The 17,545-nt window shown below is 44.2% G+C and overlaps 1 protein-coding gene, 2 non-coding genes and 1 pseudogene across 3 annotated transcripts; all 4 read left to right on the top strand.

Moving 5' to 3' along the window:
• Positions 1–249: 249 nt before the first annotated feature.
• On the top strand, positions 250–1,255 carry LOC122689204 (annotated as a pseudogene).
• A 5,897-nt stretch (positions 1,256–7,152) lies between these two features.
• On the top strand, positions 7,153–16,888 carry GLOD5 (glyoxalase domain containing 5). The gene is made up of 6 exons (XM_043897427.1): positions 7,153–7,188; positions 8,327–8,393; positions 12,251–12,390; positions 15,154–15,309; positions 16,305–16,433; positions 16,835–16,888. Exons 1-6 carry the CDS (start codon positions 7,153–7,155, stop codon positions 16,886–16,888), a joined length of 582 nt encoding a protein of 193 aa, XP_043753362.1.
• Positions 11,613–11,692, top strand: LOC122691105. The gene has a single exon (XR_006340342.1). It is a non-coding gene; the product is annotated as a small nucleolar RNA U2-19 (small nucleolar RNA).
• On the top strand, positions 11,838–11,909 carry LOC122691104. The gene has a single exon (XR_006340341.1). It is a non-coding gene; the product is annotated as a small nucleolar RNA U2-30 (small nucleolar RNA).
• Positions 16,889–17,545: the final 657 nt, after the last annotated feature.

Here is a 17,545-nt window from a genome sequence, read left to right as displayed (position 1 = left end):
ATCAGAGATTCCCTGTCATGCAACTAGGGCCCGGGGCAGCCAAATAAATAAACATACTTTTAAAAATAATGTTTGAAAAAAAAAAATAATGTTTGTTCTCAGTCACCTTCCAGCCACCAGCACGCGTGAGGTCACGCCTCCTGACGATTGCCGTCATTGTGTGTGTTATTTAGCGGGAGTGCACGGCGGGGTTTGATGATGTGCAAAACTGTGGCGACCAGGGAGAGCTGGGGCGGCCACTGAGGGGCACACTGTCGAGTGACAGCAGCGACCCAGTGTGTCCTCTCGGTGTTGGCCTGAGGAAGAGGCTTTGGCGCTGCCCACGGTGGTGGCTGTTGGCGCTGGCGACGGAGAACCTTTGAGCCAGGACCGAGATCTGAGGTTCGCTCTCTGCCCACAGAAATGAGTCCTAAGGCTGCACCAGCGGTACCTACTGGAACCTCAATGTGTGCACCGTCCTCCCAGAGCATGCTTGCCCTGACTGGCACCGCTGCGGCCAACAATGGCCTGGCGAGTCTTTTATGAGTGTCCGTTCTGCTTTGACCATGTGTTACCACCCATTCTTCCCTGTCAGAGTGGCGGTCTTGTTTGTCACAACTGTTGCCGAAAGCTCACACACTGTCTGACTTGCCGGAGCCCATTGGGATCCACTCGCAACTTGGCTATGGATAAAGTGGCCAATTCAGTACTTTTCCCTTGTACATATGCCTCTTCTGGATGTGAACTAACTCTGCCATACACAGAAAAAGCATACTACGAAGAGCTCTGTGAGTTTAGGCCTTGCTCCTGTCCATTCCCTGGTGTTGCCTATAAATGGCAAGGCTCTCTGGATGCTGTTGTGCCACATCTTATGCATGACCATGAGTCCATGACAATCCTACAGGGAGAGGATATAGTTTTCCTTGCTACAGACATTAATCTTCCTGGTGCTGTTGACTGGGTGCTGGTGGAGTCCTGTTTTGACTTTCACTTCATGCTAGTCTTGGAGAAACAGGAAAACTACGATGGTCACCAGCAATTCTTTGCAATTGTACAGCTGATAGGAACACCCGAGCAAGCTGAAAAGTTTGCTTATCAACTTGAGCTAAAAGCACATAGGCAGCAATTGGCTTGGGAAGCCATTCCTTGATCTATTCATGAGGGAATTGCAACAGCCATTATGAACAGTGACTGCCTAGTCTTTGACATCAGCATTGCACAGCTTTTTGCAGTAAATGGCAATTTACACATTAGTGTAACTATTTCCATGTGTTAAAATGGCAATGAAACATTTTCTGGCCAGTGTTTAAAACCATTGCATTCAATTTCCCAGAGAATAAGGCACCTGTCTGCCTACCAACCAGAACTTTTGGTAGGTGGAAGCTAGACACATGACAGTAAATAAAAGGAAAGGCTATTAAATACAAGAAACGGTTGTATGTAATAACACTAATATATTTAAAAATAAGTCAACAGTAAACCACTGAAAAATATAGATATTTACACACAAGATGGGCATCTTTTGTATTAAAAAAGGAAGGACTGTAATGTAATTCTGAATTTCTGTTTGTTGTAGATTGAGTGTACTGTTGAAAAATACTGAGTTCTATTTTTTTGTTGTTTTTTGTGTGCCTGTGCGTGTGTGTGAGTGTGCATGAGTGTGTGTGTGTGTGTGTGCACACGCGGATTTTTTTTCCTTTAACTGACAAGCCATGTTGAGTGTTTTTGGAGCACTGATTTTCTCCTATGTGAGTCAATACATAGTGCTGCTGCTGTGTGCATATTTTTTGTGTGTGTATTTGCTAATTTTTATTAATTCTAGTTTTCCATTAAATAAATTTGACTTTCTTTTCTGTAAATAAAAAAAAACATTGTTTGTTCTCATCTCCAAGAGCTTGACACATGTCGCTGGCACATTCTGTCTCCCCTTCTTCTGCTTGGTTAACTTCATATCCTTTAGATTTCAACCAAGATGTCACTCCCCCAAGGGCTCCTTTCTGCCATCCTCAACTATTGAAGGCTAATTAATGCATGCCTGCTTGCTAAATCGCTTCAGTCATGTCTGACTCTTTGCAACCCTATGGACTGTAGCCCACCAGGCTCCTCTGTCCACGGGATCTTCCTGGAAAGAAGACTGGAGTGGGTTGCCATGCCCTTCTCCAGGGAATCTTCACGACCCAGGGATCCAACCCATGTCTCTTAGGTCTCTTGCATTGGCAAGTGGGTTCTTTTCCACTAGTGCCACCTGGAAAACCCAGTCTAACTAATAGCCCTAGAAAATTATCTACCTCCTAGTTCTTGAAACTTGTGACAATTACTTATATGGCAAAAAAAAGACTTTGTAGATGTGATTAAGTGAAGGATCTAGAGACAGGGAGATTATCTTGATTATCTGATGGGCTCTAAATGTAACCACAAGTGTCCTTATAAGAGAGAGCCTGAGAGAGATTTGAGATAGACAGAAGAGGAGATGCACATACAAAGGAGGTGGCATTATGACCATGGAGGAAGACATTGGAGTGATGGGGCCACAAGCCAAAAAATATTAGCAGCCACCAGAAATGTCCAGGGTCACTCCACCCCCAGCAGTGAAGCTGGTATCCAACTTGGAGATGCAAATGCCCTCCTATCCCCTCCTGCTGGCCAGAGCTGTGTCTGCTATAAAAGAACGACAAGCAGCTCCTAGAAGCCAGGAGGTCTCCAGGAAGAAGGCTGCCCTGTCCATGGGCTCCTCAGCTTGCAGAGCCCATTTCCACAGAGGATTCAATCCACACAGCACTGTGTGTGTGTTCAGGAATGAATTCTCCGCAGTAACAAACCAACACCCCAATGCCAGTGATGTCACACAATAATAAGCATCACAAACTAATACCTGTCTTCCTGGTTCATAGGTGGACTTCCAAGTAGTGGCAGAGGACCCCAGGCTCCTTGTAAACTGACGTCCCTCTCTTGGGCCTCTTGACCTCCAAAAGATGAACAAAAGGCACATGAAGAAAACACGACTGTTTGTTAAGTATACACATCATTTTAGCTCAAGCTCCATTCAGCAGGACTGGCCATATTGAAAGGTTGTGGCTAAATGATAAGACACTGGGATTCTTGGCCTCCGGAGGAGATGAATTCAATCTGGGGCTAGAGATGAGGCTGGATCGCTCAGAGCTTTTGTGTAATAAAGTTTTATCAAAGTATAAAGGAGATGGAGAAAGCTTCTGACTTAGGCATCAGAAGGGGGCAGAAAGAATACCCCCCTGCTAGTCTTCAGCTGGATGTTATATAAGTCACTAGCAGTCTGTTAAAGAAAAGAAAGGAATGTCTTAAAACTCAGAATGGCACCAGGCCCCTCATCCATAAATTGCATTTTGTGTTAATCTTGGCACCAGATGATTCATCCCAGGCCATAAAACGATTGACTTGAATCTTGTAGAAGGGCAGATTACCATACAAATAGTTTCATTTACATAGATTAGGGGAACAATATCTGAGTATAACATTCTGGTTTGTCAAGTAGGTTCTGAGCCATTTGGCTTGAAGACAGAGTCTGGGGTAAATGCATAGCACATTAACATAGCTTAAGACAAACATTTCCATAAGAAAAATGTATTGGTTAACTCAAGGTTTGAGAATAGTTAGCTTCAGGTGAAACCAGGTGTCATGGCAACACAGTATTTTAAGAGAAGTCTCCTTTTAAATTTGTATAGAGAAGGAAAAAATATTGCTAGTTTTTTCCTCCTGCTGCTTAAGAGAGATTAAAATGTCTGACACTTACAGCCTATTTCCTCCATTTGGAGACCCCTGGCCTTCCTGCCTGTTACCCTCTCAATATGACCCCATTCCTGTGCAAAAGGTGTGGGAATTGTAGTTTATACCTGGGCAGCTGCTTTGCAGTAGCTCTACACTAGGGATGATGAAGCATGACTTTTGGGGACAGCCATCTGTCCCCATGACTCCCTGTCAGATAGGTGTGGTCCCCAGGAATCTCAGGCTGGGCTAAACAAGTGAATTTTTCAAGGTCACACAGTTAGATCCATGATTACAAACTTGGTGTCCACTCTCCCAGCTCCTCGCGCCATGCATTGGACCAACCAGTTCTGTGCTTTGAATTTTAGGAAAAATCTTCAGCCTTGTACTTCACGTTACAAAGCAGTTTTAACTTGAGAATGTCACTTCATCCTCAAAATGTCTTGGCAAAGGAGGTGGGAAATAAGTTATCCCCACAGATCTGGAGAAGGAAATGGCAACCCACTCCAGTATTCTTGCCTGAAGAATCCCATCTACACAATGAGTTAATATGCATTCGGGCTTCCCCAATGGCTCAGTGGGTAAAGAATCCACCTGCAATGCAAGAGACACTGGAGACATGGGTTCAGTTCCTAGGTTGGGAAGATCCCTTGGAGGAGGAAATGGCAACTCATTTCAATATTTTTGCTTGAAAAATCTCATTGACAGTGGAGCCTGGCAGGCTGCAGTCCAATGGGCTGCAAAGAGCCAGACACGACTGAGCAACAAAGCACACAGCACAGAGTATGTGTGACACCAAGAGTGCCCACCCCCAAAGCTGTGTCACACCAGCAGTGTTCACATCCAAGTCCCTGAGATTCTGAGTGTTCAAACCCTATATGAGTGACCCCAGAAGTGTTGACTCCCCACTGTGTGTGACTCCACAAATGTCCATTCCCCAATATGTGTTACCCTATGAGGGTCTAAATACCCATATATGTGACCCCAGAGCCACACACACCACAGCCTGTGACCTCAGCAGAGTCCACTCCCCAGTCTATACTGAGGAGTATCCATTAACCACTCCGTGTGACCAAAGGAGTATACACCCTCAGTCCCTAGCCCAAGGGGTACCAACTCATCACTTCTTTGACCACAAGAATGTCTGTACCCTTTCACTGAGACTTCAGTGATGTCTACAACACAGCCTATGTGACCATAGAACTGTCCTAGCCTCAGTCACTATGACCCCAGGAGTCTCCTCGCCTCTGTGGGACACCATGGATGCTCACACTCCAGACTGTGCAACCTGAGGAGAGTCCAGTCCACAACATGTCTGACTTCAGGTGTCCACTCCCCAGTGTGTTTAACTTCCAGAGTGTCCCAAGCCCTCTGTGACCCTTGGACTGTTCATGCCTCTGAGCACCCTCATATCTGTCCATGCTCCAGCCTATGTGATTCCAGGAGTGTCCAAACCCCCATCATTGTGGCCCCATGTCTCTCCACACCCACTCTGTGTGACCTCACAGTTGCCGACACCTTAGGCTGTCTGATCCTAGAAGCACACATCCCAGTCTGAGTGACCCTAGAGGTTCCACACTACAATCTGTGCAAATCCAAGGGTGTCCATGCCTCAGGCTATCTGACCTCAGAGGTGTCCACACCCCAGTATGTATAACCCTATGAATATCTACTAACCAGTCCAGGTGACTCAGGAGTATCCACTCCCTAGTGTGTTTGAGCTCAGCAGTGTACACATACCAATCTGTCTGACCCCAGGACCATCCATAGTCTAGTTTGTTTGACTGCAACCATATCGACACACTAGCCAGTCTGACCCCAGAAGTGTCTATACTCCACTCTGTGTGACTCCAAAAGTATGCAGTGTCCAGTGTGTGTGACTTCTGGAAAGCCCAGACCCACATCTGAGTAACTAAGGCTGTTCACAGTGTATGCTGCTTCATGTGGGCATCACGCTCCTGTCTATGTGGCCCCAGGAGTGTTCACACCCCACCCTGTGTGACTCCAGGATGATCACACCCCTGTCTCTGTGACCCCAAAGGTGTCCAGACACCGATCACCCAATGCTATGTTCTGAGACGGTACTAGATTCCTTAGCCCTGCTATTCCAGCACACCCTCTGTGGGTGTGAGCTGGGGGGGTGGTCTGCTCCTCAGCTCCCTCCAACACCATAAAGGGGTCTCTTGTATCCCTATTTCCTCTCACTCTCTCCAGTGGACCATGCAGTTTCCATATCCCCCATCCCTGGCCACATGCACACACACACACCCACACCCCCAAACAGATAGTCCCAGCCCCAGCCCCTGCAGGTCTTGTAGAGAGCAAAGGTCAAGGCAGCCTGCCTCCTGCTGCAGACCCCACCCCACAGACAGCAGTGGAATAAAGGCACCACTGATGAGAGTGAAACCTCCCAAGACCTTGTGAAACATCTAAATAAAAATTGGACACCCTCCTCCCCAGCTAGACTGTCAGGTCCATGTGGGCAGGGACATTTGTCTTATCTGTCTTATTCTCTGATGTCTCTCCAGTGCCAAGAACAGTGCTTGGTACACAGATCCCATTCATTAGGTGTCCACTGAATGAACGAACCCTTGACCCAGCAATCACACTTCTAACTCAAACGTGCACACACATGCACAGAGCTGTGTGCTCAAGACTGGCAGGAGCAAACAGCCGGGAAAACCTTGTAAATGTCCATTTCTAGCCAATGATAGTTGCAGAGTAAAACAAATGGTGGGGGTTTATACTGTATCTCAGAGCACCCACCTAACATGATACAGAATGAATGGAACTACCTGTGGGGTGGGGATGCCTTCCACGGGACATGCTGTTGACCAGGAAAAGTAGGTAGGAGATGGTTATGGTGACTCTGCATATGTGTGTGTGTAAGGAAACACTAGAAACTGACTTCAGTGGTCATTTTTGGAGAGTGGAGCTGGGGATCACCAGTGTAGTTCATATACTGGATGTACTCTTGGAACCTTTTATACAAACCTATGTGTGCTGTGTACTAAGTCTCTTCAGTTGTGTCCGACTCTTTGCAAACCCATGAACTATAGTTCACCAGGCTCCTCTGTCCATGGGATTCTCCAGGCAAGAATACTAGAATGGGTTGCCATTTCCTCCTCCAGGGGATCTTCCCAACCCAAAGATAGAATCTGCATCTCTTATGTCTCCTGCATTGGCAGGTGGGATCTATAGCACTAGTTTTACCTGGGAAGCCCATACAAACCTATATTCATGTGTAATCCTTCATAAAGGAAAATCTTAAGCAAAACCAATATGCACAGCACAAAGCATTTGTGTGACTGTCTGAGTGGGTATCTAGAGTGTACAAGATCTGAAGGTACAAGAATCTGAAACTCACATGCCCCAGGGGCTAGACAGGTCATTAACAAGAGAAAGGGCACTCAGCTCCGGGTAAGGTGAACAGCAATGGGGCTGATGAATGTTCCCTCTCAGCAGTGGAGGGTGAAGATGGGGTTGAGAAAGGGGTGGGAAGGGGAGGACTTCAGAGCTCACACCCCAAAAGCATTCATAAACTCGCACCCTGGGACAGAGAATATTTAATAGCTTCGAGATCTTGGCTTGGAAACAGATCCATTATAAATTAGTGTAGTTATACTCTAACTCAGACTGTTCCTAACTTCATACGCCAGACACAGACTCCCAAACAGATCAAAGATCTTACACTTGGGAGACACACTCTAAATAGATCAGAGATCTCACACCCTAGAATAAAGGTCCTCCCCAAACTTCAGGATGGGGAGTTTTTCTATGTTATTACAAAGGAATCCTTAACTGTGGACTGAATGTTTGTGTCTCCCTCCCCAAATCCATGTGTTGAGGCCCCCAATGTGATATATTAGGGGCTTTAGGAAGGTAATTACAGTTAGATGAGGTCATGAGGACTCTTTGCGACCCCGTCAACTGTAGCCTACCAGGCTCCTCCCTCCATGGGATTCTCCAGGCAAGAATATTGGAGTGGGTTGCCATTTCCTTCTCCAGGGGATCTTCCCGACCCAGGGATCGAACCCAGGTCTCCCGCATTGCGGGCAGATGCTTTAACCTCTGAGCCACCAGGGAGGCCCAAGATGGCATTAATACCCATATAAGAAGACACCAGAGGGACTTCCCTGGCAGTCCAGCAGTTAAGATTCTGCACTTCCATTGCAGGGGCTACGGGTTCTGTACCTGGTCAGGGAACTTTTCAAAAAAAGAAGAAGATACCAGAAAGTTTGTTCTTTCTCTCTGCCTTGTGAGGACCTGGCAAGAAGGTGGCCATCTACAAACCAGGAAGGCAGATATTATCTGAACCCAATCATACTGGCACTCTGATCTTGGACTTCTGGCCTCCAGAAAGGTAAGAAAATAAATTAGTCTTTCAGCTACCCTGTCTATAGTACTATATTATGGTGGCCTGAGCTCGCTAAGACACCTTAGGCTTTCACTTTCGAGGCCCTGTGTTTCAGGTCGAAGTCCTTGTACTTGCACCATCTACCTCTGTTAACACCAGCAGTCCCTAGTCAGTGGCCTTCCCATTCCTGCCCCTTGATCTGCAGGCATTGAGCCAGAGGGCTATCTGGAGGCTGAGGGCAAAGACACTTAGCCTACCACACTGTGCCATCTGCACTCCAGGCTGCTGGCCAGGATGTGGAGTTGGACTTTGGAGAAGCAAGGTGAATGGGGTAGCCCCCGGGGGTCTTGGGGCACGGGTTCTGGCAAGCAAGGCTGAGAGTTCCCAGCTGGGCCTGGCAACCTGCTTCCCTTCTATGTGGCTATCCCAGTGTGCTTTCATCCATTTTCCCACCTTCTTCCTTCTTCTTTCCTCTTTCAAAGACAAGCAGGGGGCAGCAGAGCGACATAGAAAGCCCCTGCTCTAACACACAGCAGACTGTCAGCAGGTCTGCAGGAGTGGGTAGCCGCTCAGCTCAGCTCCCTAGGGGCGGCTCCAGGAGCTGGTTCAGCCAGGGCCATTGGGGTGGGGCGGGACAGGGAGCGGCCAGGAAAGAGCGCTGCTCTTGAGGTTTGCTAAAAGAATTCCAAGGGCCACTGGCACCCTGAAGGAGACCTTGACGAGGACTTTGTAGGAAGATAGAAGCTGTCCCTGTGGAGGAGGCCAGAGGGAGGCTATAGTATTTTGGACATTCTAGTTTATATATATTTACATATGTAATACACATATAGACATATATTTGGTTGTGAGAAATAAAGTGGATTATGCTTTATGCAGTGCTTAGAACAGAGCTTGACACATAGTAAGCTTAAGTGTCTTGCTTGTAGAAAGGGAATGGTGCCTGCTGTTCCAAGTAAACAATGAATGTTGCCTAGCCTCAAGCCAGCAGCCACTGCAGCTGCCTCCCAATAATGCGCCCTGGGGGCATTTAGGAGAAATACCCTAGGTAGTTAAGAATACTGGCCCTAGGTAGTTAAGATGCATACCTGAGAAAAGATTTCAATGAGCCCAGACTCTTGCATCCTCCCATACATGGAAAAGTGCTAAAATCATTAACTTGAGAAGGCTGCTTTTTGTGATTAGCAGTAATATTTTGATGTTTGACTACATGGGTTTTGGTTTTTTTTTTCAGCAAAAATTCCTGTATATCCAGAGTCCTCCCTTACCTATTTGGAGCAGCTCCTCAGCTATCTGGGCAGCTGTCTCCTGGGCTACTGTCCTCAGTCCTCAGTCAAGTCCTGAAATATAACATAACTCAACAACTTTTAGGTTGTGCATTTTTTCTTCAGTCATCTTTTTAAAAACCAGCCTCCCTAACCTCATCTCAAAACCCTGCATGATCTGGCCTGGCCTTCCCCTCTTCCTGTCTCACTCACTCTCCGATTCCAAGCCACATGGGCCTTCTTCCAGTTCCTCAAGAGAGCCAGCTTTGCTTATCCTTGAATTTGCAAGGATGGAGCTCCACATCTGCAAAGCAGAATTGGGGGGTGAATGTGAGCTAGTAGGGCATCAAATAATGGAAGGAGTTAGTTGATTTCCAAATACTTATCAGATTTGGGGGATGTGGCTAAAGCAGTTTAAAGCAGTGCTCAAGGAAAAATCTATAGCTTTAAATGTGTACAGAAGTAAAAACTTGAAAATCAAGTACCTCAGCTTCCATATCCTGGAAAAGGAACAGCAAATTGAGCCCTGAGAAAGTGGAAGGAAGGAAATTATAAAGAGAGCAGAAACTGGAGAAATGGAAAACATACAACAGAGAAAATTAATGTCAAAAATTGGTTCTTTGAACAGATTAATAAACTATTAGTAAATTCTGTTTTCTCAGTAAGAGAAAAAACATAAAATACCAATATCAGGACGGAAAAGGGAGTGCTATTATCAATCCTACAGACATTAAAAGGTTAATAAGATTTTTAATACATAGAACATTAGTTTCAATGAAGCTCAAATGTCAATCATTTCCCCAGTTCTATGGCTTCTGTTTGCATATGGATACTCTTTATCCATGAAAACAGCAGAACTCAAGAACTTTTCTAATGCCTCCTTCACTCGTGAAAATAGAAAAGCACAGTATTTTTTTTTTTAAAGCTGGGGCTCAAGTGAAGTGATTGTTTAAAATGTAATGGGTTTTTTTCTTAAATGTAATGGTTTGAAAGGGAATTGAACACAGCAGAATAGAACAGAGTGGACTAGAACATAAGCCAGACTTTGTGCCAGGCACTGGGTCTAATTATCGTAGTAGATATTCATTAATTGAACAAATATTATAGAACATCTGCTAGCTGTTTGGGACACAGTGGGGAACAAAACAGAAATTTCTACGCTTATGAAGCTTATATTCTAATCAAGGAGACATATACTAGCATGTGCAAAAGGCCCCGAGGCTAAAGGTTCAAGGATGGCCCTTATGAGGAACAGGCCAAAGGACAATGTGGCTTGGAATCCAAGAGCAATGAATAAGGGGATCTCCCTGATGGTCCAGTGCTTGAGGATCTGCCTTGCAATGCAGGGACACAGGTTCAATTCTTGATGGGGGAACTAAGATCCCACATGCCAGCAGGGCAACTACGCCCAGGCGCCTCAACTATAGAACCCATGTACTCTGGAGCCCATGAGCAACAATGAAGGATCCCAAGTGCCACAACTAAAAACTGAGGCAGTGAAAATAAATAAATAAATAGGTTGCAAAGACTGAGGGTCACAGTACAGAGAGTCTGGATTTTAACAAGATGACCACAACATCATCATCCTTAACTCTTATAGCACTTGCTATCAGGCATTGTTGTAAGTTTTTTTTTTGGCCACACTGCCCAGCTTATGGGATATTAGTTCCCCAAAGAGGAACCAAACCCCGGCCCCTGGCAGTAAGAGCACCAAGTCCTAACCACTGGACCACCGGGGAATTCCTCCCAACTTTTTTTTTTAAGCTGTTCACAACAGTACTATAAAACATATAAAAAAATCATACCCATTTTCCAGAAGTGGAAACCAAACTCTCTCAGCCCAGGGAGTAAGTAAATATCAGTCTGGCTCCACAATATATTTCTTAACCACTATACTCTGCAATTTATGGTGCATAGGCATCTTATAATCCTGTAGCAGATGTAATGTAAACATACAAATTACTAAAGAACTCGAATCAAGAGAAAGATCTGGTGGGACGTGTGCTGAAGGCAGGAAATGAGTGGTAGGGTGGTGTGCTGTCCCCCTACGTGTCAGTGTTGATCTGTAGGCACACATGCCAGAAACATCACTGCATCTGAGATGCTCCCTTCTTGTCCTGTCCTCTGTGATTAACTGTGGAGTGATAAAGGAAGGGACTGAGTTTTAAATTGGCCAATAAAGGTTTTGTACTCATGGAAGTGGGCCTCCTCTGTGTCTTATTATTTCTTATAAAAGAGATGAATTCCATTCTCTGAGATCTGCTCTTACTAAAGTGGATCAGTGATGAAAGTAGCCAAATCTGAGCATCAGAAGACCACCCGGTGTACCTGATGCATGATCTCTGTAGTTCTGAGAAGCAAAATAATTTAAAATAAGGGGTGTGTGTGTGTGTGTGTGTTTGGGGGTGTGTGTGTAAAGGTGACTGGATAATTAAGGGGCTTATTGGTGGGTAAGTGAGAGTTGGTTGTGGGTGTACATGTATGAAAGGCTGATCAGTTCTGAGCAATGATGAAAAGTTTTTACTGCAGAACTTTATATAACTATGAAGGTTTCTACACTTGATCTGAGCTCAGAATAAAAAAAAAAAAAAAAGAGATGAATTCCAGCTCTGGGAAAACAAAGAAGAGTTTGGTTTTTGGTCTCAACTCTCCTATCTTCACCTCTATCCCTCTGGAAGAAGGAAAAGAATAAGAAAACAGTGGAGGGTGGTCATAGCAGACACATGGACTCTTGTGAATCCACACATGAGCAATAAGTACTGAAGATTCCTCCCAGGACTTTCCCCTTGGAATGCGGGTAGAAGGAAGTATAGTCACTAGGGAGGTGAGGGGAAGTGGGGAGAAGGAAACACAGGAAACATGGGTGTGACCAGTGGCAGTGTGGTCTCTTTTGACTCTTTTTTTTTCTTTTTTTAGTCATGGAGGGACAACAATCGGACCCCTTCCCTGTGTCTTATCCATAGACTTGACCACATTGTGATGACAGTAAAGAGACTCAAAGACACCACTATGTTTTATTCCAAGATCCTGGGCATGGAGGTCATGACTTTTGAGGTAACAACTTCCCCAAATGCCAAACTGCAGCTGGGGTAAAATTTGATTATACTACTTTAAAAAGTAGCCTAAAACTCCAAAACACACACACACACAATTTAAAAATTTAGAAAGGACCAGTGGAGGAGATTCCAAACTCGGAACAGTGGGACTTCACTACTCAGTGAAGAAAAAGGAAGGGAAGAAATAACCACAGAATAATGTGAAAGAACTTTCCAGTCCTTATATGGAAAGAGTTAGCTGAGTATCCAGCATGTTTACACCTAGATATGTTCCTAAGAAATTATAGAACATCAAAATAAATACAAAGCCCCTAGAAGTTTTCAGAGAGGTTAAAAAGTAGTTCAACTACAAAGGAAAAGGAAATATGCAGACTTCAGATTTCCCAAGAGTCAGAGACCAGAAGACAACAGAAGAACAACTTCAAGATTCTGAGGGAAAACATTTCAACCTAGAATTCTATAACCAGACAAATTATTAATCAAGGTGGGTGTAGAATAAAACATCCTTAGACATATTAATAAAAAGACTCAGAAGTTTGGCCTACTTGCTTTCAAAATTACTTGAGAATATGTTATCAAAATGAGTGATTAATCCAGGAATAAGACATCAAAGTCAGGAAACAGTGGATACTAAGAGGAAGATCCAGAAAGATACCTAGAACACAATCAGTCCAGTTTGGGTCAGGAGAAGGAACGTCCCCAAGAAAAACAGATTCAAGGTAAAAAGGTTTCCAGAGATTGAACAATCCTTGAGAATTTGGAACAACTCCCAGAGTGGGAGATGCAGAGACACTGATTGCCTTCAATGGAAAGGGCCCATGAATGGCAAACAGGGTAAAAAAAAAATGTAAAATTAACATGGAATGTGTGCTCTGTGCTGTGTGCTTGGTCTCTCAGTTGTGTCCAACTCTACAACCCTATGGACTGTAGCCCGCCAGGTCCCTCTGCCCATAGAATTATCCAGGCAAGAATATTGGAGTAGGGTGCCATTTTCTACTCCAGGAGATCTTCCCAACTCAGGGACTGGGCCCAAGTCTCTTGGATCTCCTGCATTGCCAGATGGATTCTTTACTACTAGCACCACCTGGGAAGCTCCAACATCAAATGTCATGCGTAAAAATAGAATCATGCAGTATCAGACTGGATGTATACACAGCAAGATGGACGGATCTTAAAAAGATCATGCTGAATGAAGATGGTGAAGCCAAATCATGTCTATAGCACAGTACCATTTATAACATACACACATAAAACAATAATACACCTTTTACAATAACTTATGAAAACCAAAGAATGAACATCAAACACATTATAATCATTGCCTATGTTGGGGACAGGAATGAAGACTGGAGATAAAGAGATTAAGTATACAAGTAAAACAAGAGAAGGGCCCTGCATGCATCAACAATAATAGGCATATGAAGCCTCAGTCCTTGGTAACTGGACACACTGGAGTGAAATTTCAGTACATCTAGGATCAAGAAAAGTCTTAAAAGCTGCAAGAGTGGAGGGTGGATGCATCATATATAAAAGAAATGAAAAACAGATTAACAGCAGACGTCTTATCAGCAATACCAGATTCAGGAAGACAATGAAGCCACATATAAAAGGCTATGGGAAAATAACCTACAACCTCAAGTTCTATACTCAGCTGAACTATCATTCAAGTGAAATAAAGTCATTTCCTGATAGAATGAATGTAGTATTCACCATGGTGATATGAAGGGACTATAAAAGTGATTTTTTTTTTTTTAATGGCAGAAGTCTCATCCTCCTGCTCAACCAGAAGACATGCATACAGATTCTTTTCTGTGTGGTGTCTATGGAGTAGGGGAAATAGCTTTATGAAAAATTAAAATATTTTGCCATTAAATACATAAATAAATAAAAATGGCAAAAGTTGACAGGCACAGGAGAAAGAGGCAAGATGAAGAGGATAGTTGGGTCAATGAGATACTATGTTCATCCATCAAAACATTAAGGTGCAAGTGGGTTATTTTTAAATTGTAAAGGAATCAAAAGAGGAGCTAAAACTGATGACAGAATTCTATTGGGAGGGGTAGTATTGTGGATGAGCTAAATTCTCATTTATCATAGCAGGAAAAGGATAGAAAATGTCTGAAGTTGCCAAATCAAGAAATAGTGGCACATCAGTTAGGGACTGTGTTTGGAGGCACGTGGGAGAAAATTTAACTGGGTTAAGCTAAGTGGGTTAAATAAAAGAGTTTTCTCTTTCTCTCATTCAACAATCAGTCTAGAGGTAGGCAGGCAGGGTGTGGGCAGTGGCTGAAAGGAGGAAATGAGTAGGCAAAAAGTTTCAGCTCAGTGGGGTGGGAAGGTTTTCAGAAGCATGGTTCACAGCCTCTGCTAACATTTCATTGTCAGCCTTCCATGGCTGCCCAGCAAGGAATGCTGGGAAATGCAGGTTTTTAAAGCTCGGTGTGCAATAGATCCCACTGAAACTTGGGTTGTGTTTAAAAGAAAAAGGGGAGAAATGTATATTAAGCAGGCAGATTATAGTCTCTGCCATGGATAGTATCAACATATTATTTGGAGGTATGGAAATAATTTCTAGAAGAAACACATAAACACATTGAAAGCATTTGCGTCTAGGGAACAAGATAAGAGTGGGGCACCAAGTGGCTATTTTTCATCAAAGCCTTGTTCTATTTCTTTGTTAACCTTGTTGGGGTAGATCGGGGGCTGTGCCTCACACTCACCTTGGAGGTTTAGTTCCAGGTTGTTTTCTCCCCCCAAACAGGGAGACCAGAAAGCATTGTGTTTTGGAGACCAGAAATTTAACCTCCACGAGGTGGGAAAGGAATTTGAACCCAAAGCCACTCACCTGGTCCCCGGCTCCCTGGATATATGCCTGATCACAAAGATGCATTTGGAGGAAATGGTCCAGTGCCTCAAGGTGAGTCAGACTTCCATCTTCTTTTGAGAAAGCTGCCACAGATGCAATGAAAACAGAAGCATGACTCAAACTTCAGACATAACAGGTTTCATCACATCCAGATAAGGTTTGCACACCATTGTTTACTCATTATCATGGACATAATTTTCCCCATAAACAAATGTATTTTAAAAGAAAACTTTACATCACCCTTGTGGAAAACAGTATACCTAAACTCTATTTATATAAATACATTTGTGTAAAAAGAAAATATTCAACCAAGTAAGTGGAAACCCATCATATCTTGGCATAAAGGGGAGGCAATTATAAAAAACAAACAGCTGTAAAAGCATCGCAGTGTCATTAGATTCTAGCCACTTCTGCTTCCCCCAATCTCTGGGCTTGACAAAATTAGGTTGGTTAGAGAGGTATCAAGGACTTTGCATCCACCAGACACTTTCTTCTTGATATAATCAGGAGGATTGAAAGAGGACTGAATAGGGAATAATTTCTGACTCATTGTAATTTTTTTTGACTCACTATAATTTAATTTAGTGTCCCTGTAATACTTAAGATGATTTCATGTGAAGGGGACATTGGTCCTCCTTTTGGGGAACACAGATTGAGGTATTAAATCTACTTTGTGCAAATTGACCTGGACCCTTTTGGAAAATATCAGTGAAAAAGTCTGGCTTGGAAGTAAAGTGGGTAAAGCATAGGGGTTAAGGGTATGGACTTTGGCCCAGACTTGCCTGGGTTTGAATTCTGACTCTGCCACTTACTAGGCACATTATCATCCCCATTTGATGGATGAGGAAACTGAGGTGCTGAGCAGTTAGGTACTCTGCTTGAGGTCATAGAGCTGTTAAGTAGCTGGAACAGAGTGAGGGAGAAGAGAATGGTAGGAAATGAAATGTGAAAGATACAGGGGTCTTCTAGGCCACGGTAAAGAATGAAATTTTGGTCTCAAACATGGACTGTGAATGCATGATTTTTGTTCTCTCCTCCCACTTCAGGCTTGTGATGTCATTGAGGAGGGTCCAGTTCCCATAACAGGGGCAAAAGGGCCCATTATGTCCATCTACTTCCGAGACCCTGATGAAGACCTGATTGAGGTGTCCCAACTATATCTCCTCATGATGGAGGTTAGTGCTCTGCCATTCTACCCCCTGCCACGTCACCCCGTCCCTTCCTTCCTGCAAACCCTCACCCAGGCCCAGAAACCTCTAACGACTGAGGACTCGGGCACTTTGTGCATTTTGCTGGGCGATCTGAGGTGGGTTTGGGACCAACATGTCTGAGAGTCCCCTATCCAAGCTGCCCCAATAAATAACTTTCAATTAACATGAGCTCTTTATTATTACTGTCTCAGCATTATATATGGCTGTTTTTCTAGAACATAAGGTCTCTGAGCTATTTGGGGGTCAGTGACCAGGGGGTATGACATCTCTGAGGACCAAATTCAGGGTCATCACCTTGGGATTCAAGACCCCCGATAGATTTCCCCTTGTCAGTGAGCTTATCCTTTTCATCCTTTTCGATTCAGCTCACTCCTGCCAAGTGCTGCCTGCTGTTTATTCCACCCAACTGGTTTGACTGAACTCCAAGATCTCTGTGATTCCCATGGGGCCTTCAAGGGCCAGCCCAGATAATACTACCTCCTCCTGGAGCACCTTAGCTGGTTTCAGCCCTGCGGAATGTGGCACTTTCTACGTTTGGATCTGGTAGGTTCAGACTCATCTCAACTGAGGCTCTGCTCCTGACAAGAGGAGACAGATGGGACAAGAACAAATTTTCTCTGTTTCTGTCCTCTTCCCCCACCATTTACTGATTCAGTCAATCAATAAACATACATTGAGCACCTACTGTGTGCTTGGGCCTGTTCCAGGCATTGGAAAGACAGTGTTGAACAGAAGAGATAAACTTATCTATTTTTGTGGAGCTGCCATTCTAGTGGGAGAGACAGAAAAGAAATAAAATTAAGTAAGGAAAACAGCAAGTGTGTTAGAGGATGATAGGTTCTTTGGAAAAGTGGCAACAGATTTAAAAAAACTGAAGCATTTTCCAATATGTAATAGGATGGTCAGGGAAACCTCACTGAGAAAGAAGACATTTTAGCCCAGACCTGAAAAGATGAGGGAGGGAGCTGTGCCAATAGCTACAGGAAGAACATAGCAGGCAGAGAGGATAGCTAGTGCAAAGGCCATGATACATGCAGGGGTCTGGTGTCTGTGAGGAGCAGCGAAGAGGCTAGTAC

This window comes from Cervus elaphus, chromosome X (assembly GCF_910594005.1).
Source record: "Cervus elaphus chromosome X, mCerEla1.1, whole genome shotgun sequence".
Taxonomy (NCBI): domain Eukaryota; kingdom Metazoa; phylum Chordata; class Mammalia; order Artiodactyla; family Cervidae; genus Cervus; species Cervus elaphus.
The sequence above is the reverse complement of the archived record's forward strand: the minus strand, read 5'-3'. Positions and strand labels throughout refer to the sequence as shown.